Here is a 16,027-nt window from a genome sequence, read left to right on the forward strand (position 1 = left end):
TGTGCGAGCCTCGGGCTTTTGCATCAGGGCTCTCGTGATGGCACACGCATCACCAGCTGTCTGCCGCCCGCTCCCCGCCCCGGCCCCCGCCATGCCCGCTCCACAATGGAGTCCGCAGGCATCCGAGTACACCTCACCACTCCACATCGCTGAAGGGACCATGTGTGCAGGAACACCGTCGCCTTTCCCTACATATCCGGATCCGCGCAACCGTTTGCGCCCCATGCAGCCATGACCATACACGCACGCGCGCCTTCCAACTGAGTCCGCCCCCGGCCCGCAGCCCGCGACGACCCGTTGCATCATTTACACTATGCTTAGGCGATAAGACCACATGCCGCGCAGTCTCTGCGCCCGACTCTCGCGCTTGACGGACGGGCTGGCGCACGTCCCCTCCTCCCCCCTCCTCCCAACTCCCTATCCTTGCCCCTCTCCAGCAACTCCCCAACCCAGCACCTCACGCCACCCCCCAGCGCCCCTCCCGCCTTCCTCCACATCACAGCACGCTCCACAGCTGCTCCACCGTGAGCCCCTCCTTGAGCCCCTCCACCGCCAGCCCCAGCTCTGCGCAGTACGTGGGGTCGCGGTCGGCGCCCTTGCCGCCCGCGCCGTCGGCGTAGTACTGCGCCAGCGCGTCGCCGCGGTCCGCCGGCTCCACAATCTCCACGTCCTGCTCACTGTGTGTGTTTGGTGGTTGGTGGTTGTTGGGAGGAGGAGGGGGAGTGGGAGGGGAGCAAGGGTTGGGATCGGAGGTGGAAGGTGGGGAGAGACGAGATGGCGGGAGGAGGCTGCGAGCATGGAGAGTCCCTCGTGCTCTACCGGGTACACTACGGGATGTCAAGGGGCTCAAGACCGCTGTCGCGCCACCACGCGCGGCAGGACACTGCGGCATGCGGCCCCGGCACTCACGAGGGCAGGATGCCTGACGCCGCGCCCGCCAGCCCCGAGGCGTCGGGCCGGTACTCCACTCCGAACACCGGGTTGGCGGCGTATACCTGCCGTACACACAAACAAACACACACACACACACACACACATATACACACGCACAGGGCGGCAGGGGGCGAGGTTATGTGCTTGAACCCAACAACAAGTTCCCATCGTCATCAGGAGGTCGGGAGGGTGGGGGCATCTCGGGGAAGAGCGTTAGGGAGCACATGGCCGGGAAACAAGTCAAAACCCTTCACCCGCATACATCGCTGCACCTGCCACAGGCTGCTGATCTCCTTGAAGACGTAGTCCAGTGTCTCCTTGGGGTCCACCTGCAGCAGCGGGAGGGAAGGAAAGGTGGGGAAGAGGTGGTGGTGATTGTGGCGGTGAGCTAGGCGAGTGTGCAACATGGCAGTCGTATTACTTTACCATACAAACACATCCCTTCGCTTCCATCTTCTTGTTTGTTGCACGCACCTTGAAGCCCAGGACGTAGCCGCCACTAGCAGGACTGGTCTCAATCACCAGCGCCTGGCCAAATTTGCTTTCGCGCACCTTGACGGAGCGGATCTGCGTTACAGGCAACATGCATGCCGGAGACTTTGCAAGTTGAACAGGTTGACTAAGGAGATCAAGGCCAAGGGCAGGGCAGGATGGCCGGGTGAGGCCCGGCGCTTGAGCACCCACCCCCTTTCCCCATGCCCGCCCGCCACGCCACGTGACATAACGGCGCCGGCCCCGTTGCCCCGAGCCACCTCCGCCACCAGCCGTCCCTCCCCCTCCCCCTCCCCCCACTCACCACCCTGCCCGCACCTGCAGGTAGGGAATTGACACATTGAAGTTCTCCGCCAGGTTGGCGTACCACACCACCCGCACGTTGGAGATGAAGAAGGTGCCCAGGTTGCCCTGCTCCGCCGACAGGTTCCACACGCCGTTCACGCGGCTGTAGGTCTGCTCCAGGGGCAGCAGCCGCAGCTCGCGGTCCATGATCAGCGCGCCTGCGGGGAGTGAGTTGTCGGGAGGTGCTGCCTTGAGATGGTGGGGTTCAGAGGCGGCGCCGGGGCTTCATGATGCAGCACCGAAGCCTGACATACGTACTGCTGACGAGGTGAATGGGACTGCAGTGCGGCACCCACGCCCGCGCTTTTATACCGTATGACTCCAGCGTAAGTCTTGTCTGCCATACCCCCTGCCCCCCAAAACACACACTATCTTTGCGCTTTGTTTTCCTTGTGTTTATCAACACACACCTCTCAGCTTGAGGTCGCGGTACAGCCTGCTGGAGTCATAGGCCCGGAACACGCCCTGCATGCTAGCGAACAGCGAGTCGGTGGCGGACTCGGAGGCGGTGGCGGTGAAGATGAACTCGAAGCGCTGGTTGTGATACTTGGTCAGCACGTACAGGGACTGCGTGGAGCCTGGGGGGCACAAGAGAGGGAGGGTGGGGGTGGTGTCAGGGGTGTTGGTGGGTGGGGCCCGCGCGCAAGGATTTGGTCCCAGACTGGCAACGCGTTGTCCGCCTTGCAGGTGAGGCGACGCGAAGATGTGGGGGACGACGCCGAGGCCCCATACAGCTGGGGGCTCAAAACACACCACAACTTCAAGTCCAGCCCCGCGCTTGACCCATGAACCCCAACCCCGCCCACCCGCCACCCTTGCTCCGGCTGCTCACCCTTGATGCGCGAGGTGGCCGCCCGCACGTTGACCGTGGTGATGCAGTTGTGGCCGATGCAAATGTTGGTGCGCCGGTTCTTTTTGTTGACCCAGCACAGCCGTAAATTGCTCACACGGAGTTCGCCAAGGTCGCCGTTGTTGCCCTTGGTGTCCTCCACGGAGTCCTGCAGATTGTGTCAGTTTGGGTTGTGCCACGGAAGGTTGCTTTAAACGATGGTTTTGTTGAGAGGTGGCGGTGGTGGTGGGACATGGTGAAGGTGGCGGTGACGGTAGGACGAGACCGGGGAAGTAGAACGGGGCCAACCGTGAGGCATGTGCGCAAAGCCTTGGTTGTGGGAATGTGCGCGCCCATAACCCGCATCCACGCATGGCAACTACCGGTAGGTGCATCACGCATTCACGCCATTTGGCGACATCGTGTCTTTGCAATTTTAGCAAGTCTAGACACTTGGCCAGAGCGACACTGATAAACCAAGGCCTGGGCCCCCCGATGCACCGCGTACTGACTGCAGCGGGGAAAACCGACCGCACACAGAGCGTGTGAAACCCCATGGCCAAACCCTCCGCCGTCACCGGCTATCCACCCTCAACCCGTCAACGCACCATGAGCGTGATAAGCTCCTCCCCTTGCCGCAGGTTGATGTCATTTGCGTTGCAGTCAAACCGGATTTCCCGGTCTTGCCAGCAAAGGTTCGGCTCTGGCCGGGCTCCAAAGAGGTCAGCCATGTCGCCTCACCGCGTGGTTCACCGGCCTCGCAGGCAGCTGCCTGCTCGGCCCCTGCTACTTGTGTCTCAGTAATAAAACTTTGCAAACGGCGACGAGGCAGCTGGATAGGCTCAGACTACAAGAGCATGGAGGGGAGGCAAGCCGCAAGCTCTCTTGCGCTATGGATATAACAGCATACTGTAGTTAAATCAATGTCGAGTTACAGCAATTTTGGAATGTCCGCAGTGAGCTGTCGAAGCTTCACTAGTCACAAAGCAATGCAGTGCAGCTGACCAGAAAGGTACTGTGCAATTACAATACGATTTGGTCTGACAGGCAGATTATCCAAGCGACCAAGCAAAGCGCTGCATGGGGCTGTGGACCTGAGCTCCCACATCTCACATCCCGGAGCAACCGCATGTCATGTTCTGGGCTCAGTTTGGATTCCGTAGCACATGAAAGTGTGCTGTGGGACCGGCAAGGGGGCCTCTGTGGTAAAGGGAGGGCAGAGGCCGTTGTCGGGGCAGTTCGGGGCTTCGGTGGGGGCTGGCGGGGGCTTCCAGGACAGCTGTGGCGGGCCAGAAAAGCACATTGAAACCTTCGCACCGTTTGCCCGGATGTATAAGAAGAGTTGCACATAATCCGCTGGTGAAATCTAGCGTCGGCTGGGGACGAAGCGCCCGGTACCAACCACCCCTGACATCGGAGCCAGGGTTCTTACGCGCATCAGCCCCTTTAGCTCGCTTGTAGGCGCACTTACGCAACAAACTCAATCCTAAGCAAGCATTCGTAGAGCGTTGTTGGCTATTCCTGGCCACTCGCTGCACTCCCACTGCAAGCAGGGTTGGTTGCGAGCATAGGTCCGCGCATCTGACAATTTTTAGTATAGTCGGGTATTCACTTGTACCACTGAGCATAATTAGCAGCATAACAGGGCTGTTGTGAGCCAGGCGAGGTACCTTCTGTTTGGTACCGTCTCGTCTTCCCTGTAGACGCTTCCAGTCAGGCGCCAAACCAAACAAAAATGCTTCACCAGATTAGCGCAAAGCGCTGCGGAGCGAGCGGCGTCGTGCGTGGCGCTGCGGGCCTGCAAGCCTTTAGCACAAAGCTCGTCGCTCCCTTGCCAGCGCGGCGAGTGGCTTGCCAGGTTGTATCTACGGAGACTGAGGCACCTACCATCGTGCTTGACCGGCCCGGGAGGACCGTTCAGCCGGAGCTCTCCATTCCAGCGGCCCTGAATCAAGAAATCCGCGAGGGGCACTATGAGGCCGCGCTGGTGAAGGAGCAGGTAACTACTCGCTTGCGTTCAGGCCCAATTGAACGCGCCCCAAATCGAATTCGGTTCGTTGTATGTGCTCAGGCGAACAAGGCGGACGCCTCTCAAGCGGCAATTGCGTCCGTATTGAAGCCCGCTGACACCACGGTCACAGCCGATGTGACAATTGTTGGTGCGGGCCCGGCTGGCCTCTTCCTGGCTGCGGAGTTGGGCAAGCGGGGCATGAGCGTGAACGTCCTCGGTGAGCGGCCGTCGTGTCAAACGGACAGCCCCCCCCCCCCCGCATGCCCTTCTTGCCACGCAACTGCCGCACGGTCGCTGCCAGGCGCGACGCCTGCATCTAATGGCTCTGTCTCTTGTCTCGCTTGTCAAGTATCCTGAAGCTCTGCTGTAATGCCGGGGCGTGTCTTGTTGACAGCGGTTCAATCCAAATGCGTGCAATCGCTAGTGTGGCCCGCGTCCATCCACTCCACACGCAACCAGCCAGCGTGTCTCCGAGGGACTGGCAGACGCCTGCTGCATGCCATTGCTCTTGCAGCGCTCTGCTGTTGCACACATCAGCCCTCGCCCCTGCGTACCCCCGCGGTGGGAGGCACGGCCATAATCAAACCCACCCCTTCCGTGTCCCATGAAGCCACACCAGCGACTGTGCAGAGACACACACACACACACACACACACACACACACACACACACACACACACACACACACACACACACACACACACACACACACACGCGACAATGCCTTATGCTGGACTTACACACGCATAATCCCGCATATAGGCCTGGACGTGCCCATTGTGAACAACTACGGCGTGTGGACGGACGAGTTCGAGGCCCTGGGCCTGACCCATACACTGGAGTGCTCCTGGCCTGATGCCGTGTGCTACTTCGGCGAGGGCAACCAGGTGCGGGGTGGGGCGGGGCGTGGTGGAGCGGGGAGGCAGAGGGCAGACAGGGTTGCGTGCATCTTGCTGTGGTACGTAGGGACCTCTTGTACGCTCTTGCATGTAGCGAAACGGTGTGGCAGGGGGGGCTGCATGAGTAGCGGCGCGAGTGCACAAGAGTCCAACGAGCAGCAGCCCTGGCGCCCGTGCCAGCGTCCTGGCTTCTTACACGCGAGTCTTTTCTTGTTGTTTGTCCAGGTGAGCGTGGGCCGCGGCTACGGCCGTGTGAGCCGCCGGCTGCTGCGTGAGCACCTGCTCAAGATCTGCGAGGCGGCGGGCGTGCGCTTCAGCAGCGCCGAGGTGGCGGACATCAAGGTGCGCGGGCGGGGCGGGGTGGCGGCGCAGGGTGTGGTGGCGGGTTGTGGTCTGGTGTGCAGTTGACCGCAAAGGGTCTGGCTGACTGGCTGGCTGGTGCGAGTACGGTGCTTGAGCTGGATGAGTCGGCCGACTGGCAGGAGCTTCACTCACTTACTGCCATACTGCCACCCCGCCCCTGTCCGCACCATGCATAGGTTGTGGAGGAGGGCAAGCTGACTCAGCTCACCACCAAGGAGGGCGCCGTGTACAGCAGCAGGTGGGGGAGGGGGGGGCGGCGGGCAGCAGAAGCGGCCATGCTAGGCACTGGCTGTGGTGGGGGCTGCGCTGTAGCAACAGCAATAGCGGCATCAGCAGCAGCTGTGGGATACAAAAAGCGCACGTGCCTGGCTACGTGGCGCTCGCGCATGTCGTGCTCTGACACCTTGCGCCCTCTTCACGCAACCCTCAGGCTGACCACTCTGGCTGCGGGTGCCGCTGCCGGCAAGTTCCTGCGGTGAGTGGGTCGTCCGCAGCCCTGGGACAGTGTCTGGTCACGTCACAAAGATGTGAACGCCGTCTTGCTCTGCCCTGTGCCACCTCCCGGCTGGAGCCTCCTCCCCACTCCTCGCTTCTCACCTCTTCTCCCTCTGCCCACGCACTCCAGCTATGAGGAGGACGCGCCCATTGTCGCCGCACAAACCGCGTACGGCATCGAGGCGGAGGTGGAGGGCTATGACGCCGCCTACCCGGGCGACCTCATGACCTTCATGGATTTCAGGTGCGGGCATGTGGGCTTGTGTGTGGGTGCGGATGGTTCCAACACCAACTAAACCAAGACCCCAGGGGGGTTGTAGAGGTTAGCAGAATGCTTGGAGCATCAGGCGAGCGAGCGGCACGCCAGGGAGCGAAAGAGCGAGCACCAACAGCGACGTGATGCACGGTGCCGGCGTACTGGCGGGGAGGGGGCGCGGGCACGGGGGCCGAAACAGCCATCCATGAATGCCGGGGGGCAAATGGTGGCGTCGCTGTGGCCTGACCTGGTCCCGCTGTGTTCGGCCGGCTCCCCCTCGCGGCAGGCGCCACCACACCGGCCTGCACGACGGCACGGCGCTCAAATTCGTGCCGGGGCGCCATCCCAACTCGGGCGACGGCACGTGGGGCAGCAGCGAGGAGTGCCCCTCCTTCCTGTACGCCATGCCGCTGGGCGGCAAGCGCGTGTTCCTGGAGGAGACCTGCCTGGTGGCCAAGCCGGCGCTGCCGTTCGCGGTGCTCAAGCGCCGCCTCACACGCCGCCTCAAGGCCATGGGCATCTCCGTGACCAAGGTGTGTGCGGAGAGGGGAGGAGAGGGGAGGGAGGGAGGGAGGGAGGGGAGGGATAGCGTCTGAAAGTTCGTAGAAACAACAGGCCGATGTGACCGAAGCATGTGCCCTGACTCCGCGCCGCTCTCACACGCATGCCTGGATCGCCCTCAGATCCACGAGGAGGAGTGGAGCTACATCCCTGTGGGCGGCCCCCTGCCGCTGCCCGACCAGGTGCGTGCCGGCCAGCGTACAGCACTGTGTGGCTTTCGGCGGGGGCTGTGCAGAGCGCGCACATGAGCATGCCTGGTGTTTCCTGGTGGTAATGTGCGTAATGTGCGCTCAGCTGTCACGTCACCCTCGCTCTTCCCTCACCCGCTGTCGCCTCCACAGTCGGTGACGGCGTTCGGCGCCGCTGCCAACCTGGTGCACCCCGCCACCGGCTTCAGCGTCAGCCGCTCCTTCCGTGAGGCGCCGCAGGTGCGTGCGGGCACCGTGGGTGGGCACAGGGCGGGAGGGCACTGGGCACGCGGGCACTGGGCAGGCGGGAGAGGGCATGGTTGCAGGCGCCTGAGGAATGAGGGTTTGGGAGGAGATGCGGGGTCGGGGGCCGTTGTGGTGGCTGGGGCTTGCAGGGCGAAAGATGAGGCGGGGGCAGGTCGTTCGGGGGCCTCAAGGATGTCAGAGGCCGAGCGGTCCGGTGGGTGCTCCTTATTGGACGCGTTCTCCTCTCTTCGCCCCTCCTCTCCTCATTCCTCCTTTCCTCACCCCTCCTCCATCCCCCCCTGCTGCAACTGTACCTGCCTACGACTTCACTTCTTAATTAATCATGAATGTAACCCCCCCTCTCCTCACCCCCCTCCTCGCCCCGTCACTAGGTGGCGGACGAGCTGCAGGCCGCGCTGCGCGACGGGCTGGACGTGTCCGCCGCCAGCCGCCGCGTGTGGGAGCGCCTGTGGCCGCAGGAGAAGCGCACGCAGGCCTCCTTCCACGTGTTCGGCATGGAGCTGCTCGCCACGCTGGACCTCAACGCCACCAACGACTTCTTCAACACCTTCTTCCGCCTGCCGCCCTTCTACTGGCGCGGCTTCCTGGCCTCTACGCTCAGCAGCGGGCAGCTGATTGCCTTTGCGCTGGTGGTGTTCACGCTGGCGCCCTGGAACATCAAGTACAAGCTCATTGAGCATCTGATCACGGGTGGGTGGAGGAAGGGCTGTGGGTGCGGGTGCGGGTGCAGGGGGTTGGCGGGTGCGGGTGCGGGTGCAGGTGCGGGTGCGGATGCGGATGCGGGTCCGGGTGCGGGTGCGGGTGCGGGTGCAGGGGCTGGCGGGCGCAGGGGCTGGCGTCTGTGTGTGTGGGGGGGGACTGTAGTTTATCTAAACCCAACTAAACCAAGGCCTGGCCAGCCCCTAGGGGGGCAGCGGGTGGCGGGAAGAGGGCAGGAGGCAGTGGGCTGCTGTCCCAAGTGAGCCGAAGTTCAGCATGGGGGGCCTGGAAGGGCGGGATCTGGGGTGGAAGGGCGGCGGGGCGGGCAGGTGGGGATGTGGCGGCGTTGAGTCTGCAAGCATGACCTGTGTAGGTGAAGCTCCCACGTCTGACGCTTCCCTCCCCGACACCAACGTCATGTCTGGCCCCGCACGCAGACCCCGCCGGCGGCTACCTCATCCGTGCCTACCAGGCGCAGTGGGACAGCTCTCAACAGGCGCCGTCCGCCGCGACTGCCGCCGCCGTGCTGCTGCTCAGCAACGAGCTGATGACGCGCGCGGTGCTCAAGGCGCTGGAGAGCGGCAGCGCGTAAGCACTGCGTTATTGGTCCCCGTCCCCCCTGAATGAAGGATGCACGAGGGAGGATGGGGCAGGAGCATCAGCAGCAGGAGCACCAGCAGCGGCAGGGGCAAGAGCGGCAGGGGCAGGAGCAGACAGTAGACAGAGGCCGGGCTGGCGGAAGGATTGGAGGCGCGCGCGGTTGCGGCCTTGTGATGTGCGCGTTTGAGCCTTCGACACCGCATGCTTGAGACAATTTGATTGCAGCGGAGAGGAACGAAGAACTTTATCGTTGGAAAGGGCCGCCCACCGGCGGCCGCATGACGCAGCAGCAGCAGCAGTCCAGGAGCTGCGGCGGCTGCAGAAGCAGCAGGAGAGCAGCGCTAGCTATGTCGTGGTGGCGGCTGAAAGGGGGGAGCGGGTGCTTAAGTAGCTACCTTTTGCCCAGGTAACGTGGCTGTGCATTGACGCCGCTGCGAGTCCGTTGGGTCCAGCAACGCGCTGTCGTCGTTGGTGCAGTTGAGATTCTGCTTCATAGGGATAGTCACAGCGAGAGGCATCGCAGCGCGCAGGCTCTTGATGCGCAGGTGTGTGGTGGGCTAGAATTCGTGGGGGACAACACTGTTGGTTTGCATGTGCTATGTGTACTGATGGAATATGGTTTGGGCAGCTTACACCCGTACATGCCAATGGTGTATTCACTACGTCAGCGTAAGCGGACCAGCGATAGGAATGCAGCACGGTATGGAGGACTAAGCAGGGGAGTGGTGGTGCCATTGGCTGGCGCAGTGTGATTGTCAACCAAAAGAGAGCGGCCGTGAGCGAGATTTTCGCCCCGATGACATCCCGGGGACGGTACATGCTTTGTTTCTGTGTAGCTTGTGGCGTATGCGTTGTGGCCACGTACATGTGTGTTGTTTGTTTCGTGTGTGTGCGTGTCATGTGATTGACCTGTTGCAGTGCAGATGCAGTTGTTTGCTTCCAGAGCTGTGTCAACTAGCCTGGCTCGCGCGCCCGGGCGTGGCCACCAGGGGGCGTGATTGTGTGAAGGGGCTGGAAGGGGAGCCAGGCAGCTCTATTGGAGACTCCGCAGCGCGGGTAGGTGCGGCAGGAAGGGCACAACGCTGAACATTGGCGGCAAAGCGAGCCTGGAAGTGCGAGCAATGTTGACGAGGATTAGGAGAGCGAGCGAGTTGACCAAGACCAGAGAAGGCCAGAAGGGAGAAGTTGGTTGCAGCATGGCGTGTTGATGGGATGGGTCGATGGGGCGGCCCCAGGTAGCTCGTGCTGCTGCTTGGGGCAATACGACCCAAGTGCTGAAGTGCAGCGAACAGGAAGCGGCAGCTTGTCAGCGCGCACGCTGCTTTGCGCTCGTTGCGGGAGGACGCCGTGTGCCCGCGCAAGCTGCGGGCCCTTCTGCACTTGGTGCCCGTAACATTCATGTTCAACCGCCGCTCTCCTGGCTGTCACCACCAGGGATGTCCCATGGCACCAGGACTCACCAGGGCTGTTGCACGAGCGCCGGGTGCGCGGGCAAGCAGGGCACCTCAGGTTGGAGGGAATGAAATATGGTATGCGACAGGGACCACAAGGGTGTGGGCCATTCCTGGCCGGTCCATCCGCAGGGTGGGCCGCGTGCAGAGCCACCTGTGATTGGTTGTGCTGCCAGCTCCATGCGATAGTAAGATCGGGCTCTTCGGGGGAAAGTCGCGCGGCACGGAGGCGGGTGGCAGGGGTGCCAAGGTGTGCCGGCGGCGGGGGTTTGGTGCAAACAATGGCCTTGCTGCACTCCTGGCGCGCCGTCAGTCGCGTCGCTGTGGCCGTCATAAGTCAGCCTGGCTGCCTGGCAGGTTTCTTGCGGACTGCACCGCTCATACAATGCGCTCAGGGAGTCAGGGGCGCCCCTGGCCTCGCTCCCATGGTCGGGCCCCTACGGACCAGGTGACGGTAAGCTGCCGGGTGCCATCGACGTGACACACACACACACACACACACACACACACACACACACACACACACACACACACACACACACACACACACACACACACACACACACACACACACACACACACACACGGGTAAGGGAAGCATGTAGTTGATGTAGCTGTGTCCCGAGAAGCAAGATACGCCAAGCCCAGGCACACAGGATACATGGAAATACGTCGCCCCTTCAGTCCCCTTCACCGCCATGGGTGGTGCGCACTCGTGTGGCAAGGCGGGCTTACCAGGAAGTGAGGCAAAGCTAAAAGTATATCACGGAAAGGAGGGCGAACATTGCTGGAAGGATGCGGATTACAAGTGAAGGGGTCAAGCGGTCGCTGGAGAGGAAGGCGTAAGGGTGCCTCGCCAGGGGTTGACAGTCGGGGACCAAGCCAAGCAAAGCAGGTCGGAGAACGAGCGGATAGCATGGCTAAATACTATGCATTGCAGCGCGACGCCTGCACGATAGGATACACACACCAGCATCATCAAGCTCGCCGGCCAACGCCAGGCAGCGTCAAGCCTCGCCGACAACACAACCAAATGCAAGCTATTCTATTCTGTGGATCGATATGCTGCGCCAGCGATTGCGATTGCCGACGACAAAGTGGCGGGCGAGCCATCGGGACGGCCAGGGATGGCCAGTGTTCGGACAGGCCCTGCCGCAACAAACGCGAACAGCATTAACTCGGTATAACTTTCACCACTATCTACCTATCATTACTTGTCTTTGTTACTGGCACCATTTTGCGTTTCGCTGGCAAGCCATCATATAACCAGTAGCTCTCGGCCCCAGGGCATGCCCCAGGTCCCCCGCGGGCATTGCATAGGCTAAGATTGTTGGGTATACCAGGCATTGTCAGTGAGCGACTCCAGAGGACCTAACTCGCAACGGCCCGTTGAAGTTTTGGCGAGCTCGAGCAGCAAATATGCAGCTTCTATGCACTAGCCCAGCGTGCCCAGCAGAAGTCATCACGTCCATAGAGGAGGCCAGGTGGGTCCGCTGGCCAGGCGCCTGCAGCGTTTCTAGGGTGTCGAGTCCGGCGTGTTGCTAAATGGTCGACTCCGCGTTTCCGCCCGCAGCTGCTTGAGCGACGCTTTCGACACCGTCCGACCGCTGTCTTATCACAGCGAGTGCTACGTGTCCGTGGCGAAGTGCAAATGCAATGGTCGGGACGTCGTCGTTAAAGCCTATGTGCGGTCGGAGCTCAGCCCGAGTGCTCGGCAACAGGCAAGTTTGTGAAGGCCGCCCGAACCAATGTTTCCGCGCCCTCGGACTGCTCACTTTCAATCCCCCAACCTGCGCAGGTGCAAACAGAAATAGACATCCACTCTGGGCTACCAGAGCATGAAAACATCGTGCGATTCTACGCAGTGAGCCTTGGGACGGCGGTTGGTGTTGGGGCGCAGCTGCGGCACAGGGGCGCAGGCCCCTCACACCCTGCTCTGCGTGTTCAATTGTCATCTGCCCCCTCCCCTATAGGCCTTCGAGGATTACGCGCGGATATACCTGTTGATGGAGTACGCATCCGGGGGAGACCTTAGAAAGCACTTGCCGGGGCTCACGGAGTGCAAAATTCGCGACTTCTTCATAATGCCTGTGCTCCAAGCACTCAACGTGCTGCACAACAAGGTAAACTGGGCGAGATGGATGTTGGTAAGGGGCTGGGAAGGGGGCTGGGAAGGGCAGCGTGTGCAGACAAACCGTGAAAAGGCGGGGTGCAGGCGTGGGGCAACCCAGGTTGAGCCTGTGGGGCTGCGGACGAGCGTCTCAGGTCGCTGCGTGATGCGGCGCATGAAACCCTGTGGCCTACCGTGACCCACTCACACAAGCTTATGGCTCGTGACAGGGATCCGGGTTAGTCCCAATGAGTGTCGCACGGCAAGTTATGAGCGTTCCCAACCTCCGAAGCGTTTCTTGGCCGACCCAACCGCCTGTCGAAAGGTTTCCGACCGCAGCTACAAACCTGCAGCTCACCATGGCATCCCCCCCTCCCTCCCCGCCTTCGATTTCCCTCGTGCAGGGCTTCTCCCACCGCGACCTCAAACCGGAGAACTGCCTCGTAAGCGGCAGCGGCGACCAGGTCAAGCTGGCGGACTTTGGCCTGGCGCAGCCGACCCACATGCCCGAGGACGCCTGTGCGGGCACCGACAGCGACAGCAGCGCCACTGCCAGCTGCGGGGTCGGCAGTGGCGGCACGAGGTCGATGGACAGCGACTGCAGCAGCATGGCCAGCGGGATGAGTGGGCACAGCCGAGCGGTGATCTGCACGGCGGGCGGGACGCCGCTGTACGCGGCGCCCGAGGTGCTGAAGGCCATGTTCCGAAACCACGGCATGCAGTCGGCGGTGGGGCCAAAGGTGAGGACGAAGGGAGGTTGGGCGGGGGGGGGTCGTGGTGGGAGGGAGGGGCGGAGGAGCTAGGGGAGGGACGGAAGAAGTGCGGGGAGCGGAGGAGCGTGGCATGGGGTCTGCTGAGAGGGAGGGGAGGGGAAAGGACGGCAGGGCATCATGGCAGGTATCGTGGGCGGCTGCGGGATTGAGCAGGCTATGGCGGCATCGGGCGTTGGCATGTGGAGAGCCAGCTGTGGTTGGCCAAGTACCGGACTGAATCTTGGTTTCCGGCGCCCGTTCGCTTCAGTTCTAAGTGCGCAACCGACACATCAACTCGCCGCGTCTTTCGACTCATCCGCCCACAAATCAGCTCGCCTGCCAATTGCCGGCTTCCCGAATCCATCAGCACCCGGCTGCCTGCCCTGGCCACTCCCCGCCTTTGCAGAACGACGTGTGGGCATTAGGCGTGATGGCGCTGGAGGCCGTGACGGGGTGTCACCCCTTCAGCCCCGACCACTACCATTACGAGAATGTGCTGTACTCTATCGCGCACTGCCAGAAGGTCAACCTGCCGCCCAGCCTCAGTCCCGAGTTCACGGACTTTCTCGAACAGGTGGGTCCGACTGCTGCCGGCAGGGCGTTGTTGGGTAGCGGCAACTGGAGGGATGGGGGCTTTGGGGGCCGGCCATTCCAGATGGCCGGGTAGTGGGGTGGGCTTGGCGTCGCGTCCTGTCCACAACCTCGGCGTTTACTTGCACGCATGTTGGGTTTTTAGACACACACACACGCATTTGTTCCGTATGTTTTGTGTATAACACACGCATACACACACAGGCGCTGCACCGCGAGCCATCCCAGCGCGCCAGCACTGCGGAGCTGCTGGCGCACCCCTGGATGGCCAAAGCCTACAGCGAGGAGGAGCTGGCGCGCCTGCGCGGGGCCAGCGGCGGGGCCGTGTCGCTGGCAGGCGGCGCCGGCGCGGACCTGGGCTTCGACTGCTGGGAGTACTAGACAGCGGCAGTCAGCAGCGGTTAGGCCATTTTGCGCGGCTGCTGCGCGGATGCGCTGGCGCGCGTTTGCAGGCGTGCAGCTGCGAAGGGCGGGGTGGGCCGAGAGGGGTGTGGCAGCTGCCCGGGGATTTTGCGGCCAGGCCCCCGCCGCTGGTTGTTGCAGCAGCGGCAAGGTGCTGAGCGGTGGGCGGGCAGGCGGTGCTTTCGGCACGGCCCAGCTGACGACGGCAGCGGCAGCGGCGCTGTTGGGGCGAGCCAACAGCCGGCAGCAGCGGCGGGAGCATACCGCGCGGTTGCAATGTGGGGTGGCTGCTGCCACAACCCGAAACGGAGCAGGTCGTGCACCTGGTGGCGACGGCAGCTCTGTAGCGGCTGTGTGAGCTGCGCAATGGGCAGAGGATGAGGAGCAGTCGTGCAAATGCATCATGCTTGGCGAGCGACGCGTCAGCAGCGCGGCATGAGCATCAACGTCCGCCCGTGTCGCATGGGGCGGGCGGCTGAACTCTCCGTGCACGTGCATGGAGCATCTGCAGGCAGCCATGTGCTATGTATCACACACAGAACACATGAATGGTTTTGGTTTTGCAGTGGCGTTGCAATTGGCGCTTGAGAATAAGCGCAAGACCGGACTGCTGGGCCCGGCAGGGTGCATTAGGGAGGTCGGTACCGCGGGTTTACGCAGGGTGCGACAAAGCAACGCATAATCACATCTTGCCTAGTAGATAACACCATACCTGCTCGTGCCCAGAAGACTCTGGTCTGTATGCGCATGTGCGCTTAGTATCTTCATTTCTGTGTGTCTTGGTGTTTGTGCTCAGCATGTTGTTGTGCCACGGTAGGGGTTTGACGAAGCTCTAGATAGAATGCAAGACGTCGTGACTGACCGTGATGCAGGAGGTGTGACGGATGGTGCGCGGGCATTATGCAAACGCGGAGGCCGAGTGTCTTGACAGACTGAACACGCACCACTTTGTTGTGACTCAGAGACAGGTTTGACTAACAGGGTTGTGCACATTCGTGACCAAGGAAATGGTGTGACCAACTTTTGCCCGAGTTGGAGTTGGCAACGTGCATAGGTGAAAAAGCGTGGCGTGGCGAGTAGAGTGTCAGGCCCCAATGCCCGTGGCCGCGTGTGGCTGGATGTCTGAATGGGCTGGAATTTGGATGCAGACGTCCCATTGCGTGTGACGTACGGTAGCGCTTGATTTGCTTGCCCAGTGAACAGATAGGTAGCTGACAAGCCCAAAGTGCCAGCATTGCGCAATGGGCGAAGAATAGCTTCTTTGTCCTTGAGAGGACGACCCTCGGAAGAGAAGGGGGCAGAGGTGTTTGGACCATTGTTGCTGGAGGACTGAGTGACGGCGGCGGGTGATGGACACATGCCCACGCCGCCGTCAGTGTGGGCGAGCGACGCTAATTGCGTTGATAGGTCTTCGCGAGATGATTGGCCGCTAGAGTGGGCCGGGCCGGCGCTGTCGAAATGCAGCCGCCCGGTTTGGCGCTGAGAGCGAACTGTAAACAACGTGCGTACAATTCCCTGCGCGTCCAGGATTGCAACAACGTTGCATCGCTACACTGCGGGAGTATGTGCCAGCTGCGCGGATGGAGCGGTCTGGACGGGGCATGGGGGCGTGTGTGTGTGAGTGAACATGTGTGTGTGTGTGTGATGGGACAGGGTTCAAGGCAGGTTGGCGAGGTCCCGTAGGGTGCAGCTGATGCCCAGACCCGTAAGCAGACAGCAAACAGTTGGCAGTGGCAGAGCAGAAGTGCATGGCTGGTCGAACGCCGGCGTTACTGTACCGACA

General features: G+C 62.0%; 3 protein-coding genes across 4 annotated transcripts; 2 read left to right on the forward strand and 1 right to left on the reverse strand.

The window, feature by feature from the left end:
- Positions 1–4: 4 nt before the first annotated feature.
- On the reverse strand, positions 5–3,627 carry CHLRE_06g267550v5 (uncharacterized protein). The gene is made up of 8 exons (XM_001696201.2): positions 3,208–3,627; positions 2,603–2,768; positions 2,181–2,348; positions 1,744–1,928; positions 1,408–1,500; positions 1,206–1,262; positions 910–995; positions 5–677 (listed from the first exon to the last, which is right to left on the reverse strand). The coding sequence occupies exons 1-8, from the start codon at positions 3,328–3,330 to the stop codon at positions 497–499; spliced, it is 1,059 nt and encodes a 352-aa protein (XP_001696253.1). The 5' UTR covers positions 3,331–3,627; the 3' UTR covers positions 5–496.
- Positions 3,628–3,937: 310 nt separating this feature from the next.
- Positions 3,938–10,589, forward strand: CHLRE_06g267600v5 (uncharacterized protein). Of its 2 annotated transcripts, none has more exons than XM_043062883.1 (12): positions 3,938–4,598; positions 4,671–4,827; positions 5,373–5,497; positions 5,735–5,851; positions 6,049–6,110; positions 6,303–6,347; positions 6,498–6,611; positions 6,910–7,156; positions 7,307–7,366; positions 7,526–7,612; positions 8,011–8,329; positions 8,776–10,589. In XM_043062883.1, exons 1-12 carry the CDS (start codon positions 4,335–4,337, stop codon positions 8,928–8,930), a joined length of 1,752 nt encoding a protein of 583 aa, XP_042923589.1. In that variant the 5' UTR covers positions 3,938–4,334; the 3' UTR covers positions 8,931–10,589. The 2 variants fall into 2 exon arrangements, with proteins under 2 accessions (XP_042923589.1, XP_001696529.1); XM_001696477.2 differs by having other exon boundaries at positions 8,776–10,341.
- Positions 10,590–11,590: 1,001 nt separating this feature from the next.
- CHLRE_06g267650v5 (uncharacterized protein) lies at positions 11,591–15,752 on the forward strand. The gene is made up of 7 exons (XM_043062884.1): positions 11,591–11,873; positions 11,963–12,110; positions 12,188–12,253; positions 12,363–12,512; positions 12,904–13,239; positions 13,658–13,825; positions 14,047–15,752. The coding sequence occupies exons 1-7, from the start codon at positions 11,809–11,811 to the stop codon at positions 14,221–14,223; spliced, it is 1,110 nt and encodes a 369-aa protein (XP_042923590.1). The 5' UTR covers positions 11,591–11,808; the 3' UTR covers positions 14,224–15,752.
- The last annotated feature ends 275 nt before the right edge of the window (positions 15,753–16,027 follow it).

This window comes from Chlamydomonas reinhardtii, chromosome 6 (assembly GCF_000002595.2).
Source record: "Chlamydomonas reinhardtii strain CC-503 cw92 mt+ chromosome 6, whole genome shotgun sequence".
NCBI classification, from domain to species: Eukaryota; Viridiplantae; Chlorophyta; class Chlorophyceae; order Chlamydomonadales; family Chlamydomonadaceae; genus Chlamydomonas; species Chlamydomonas reinhardtii.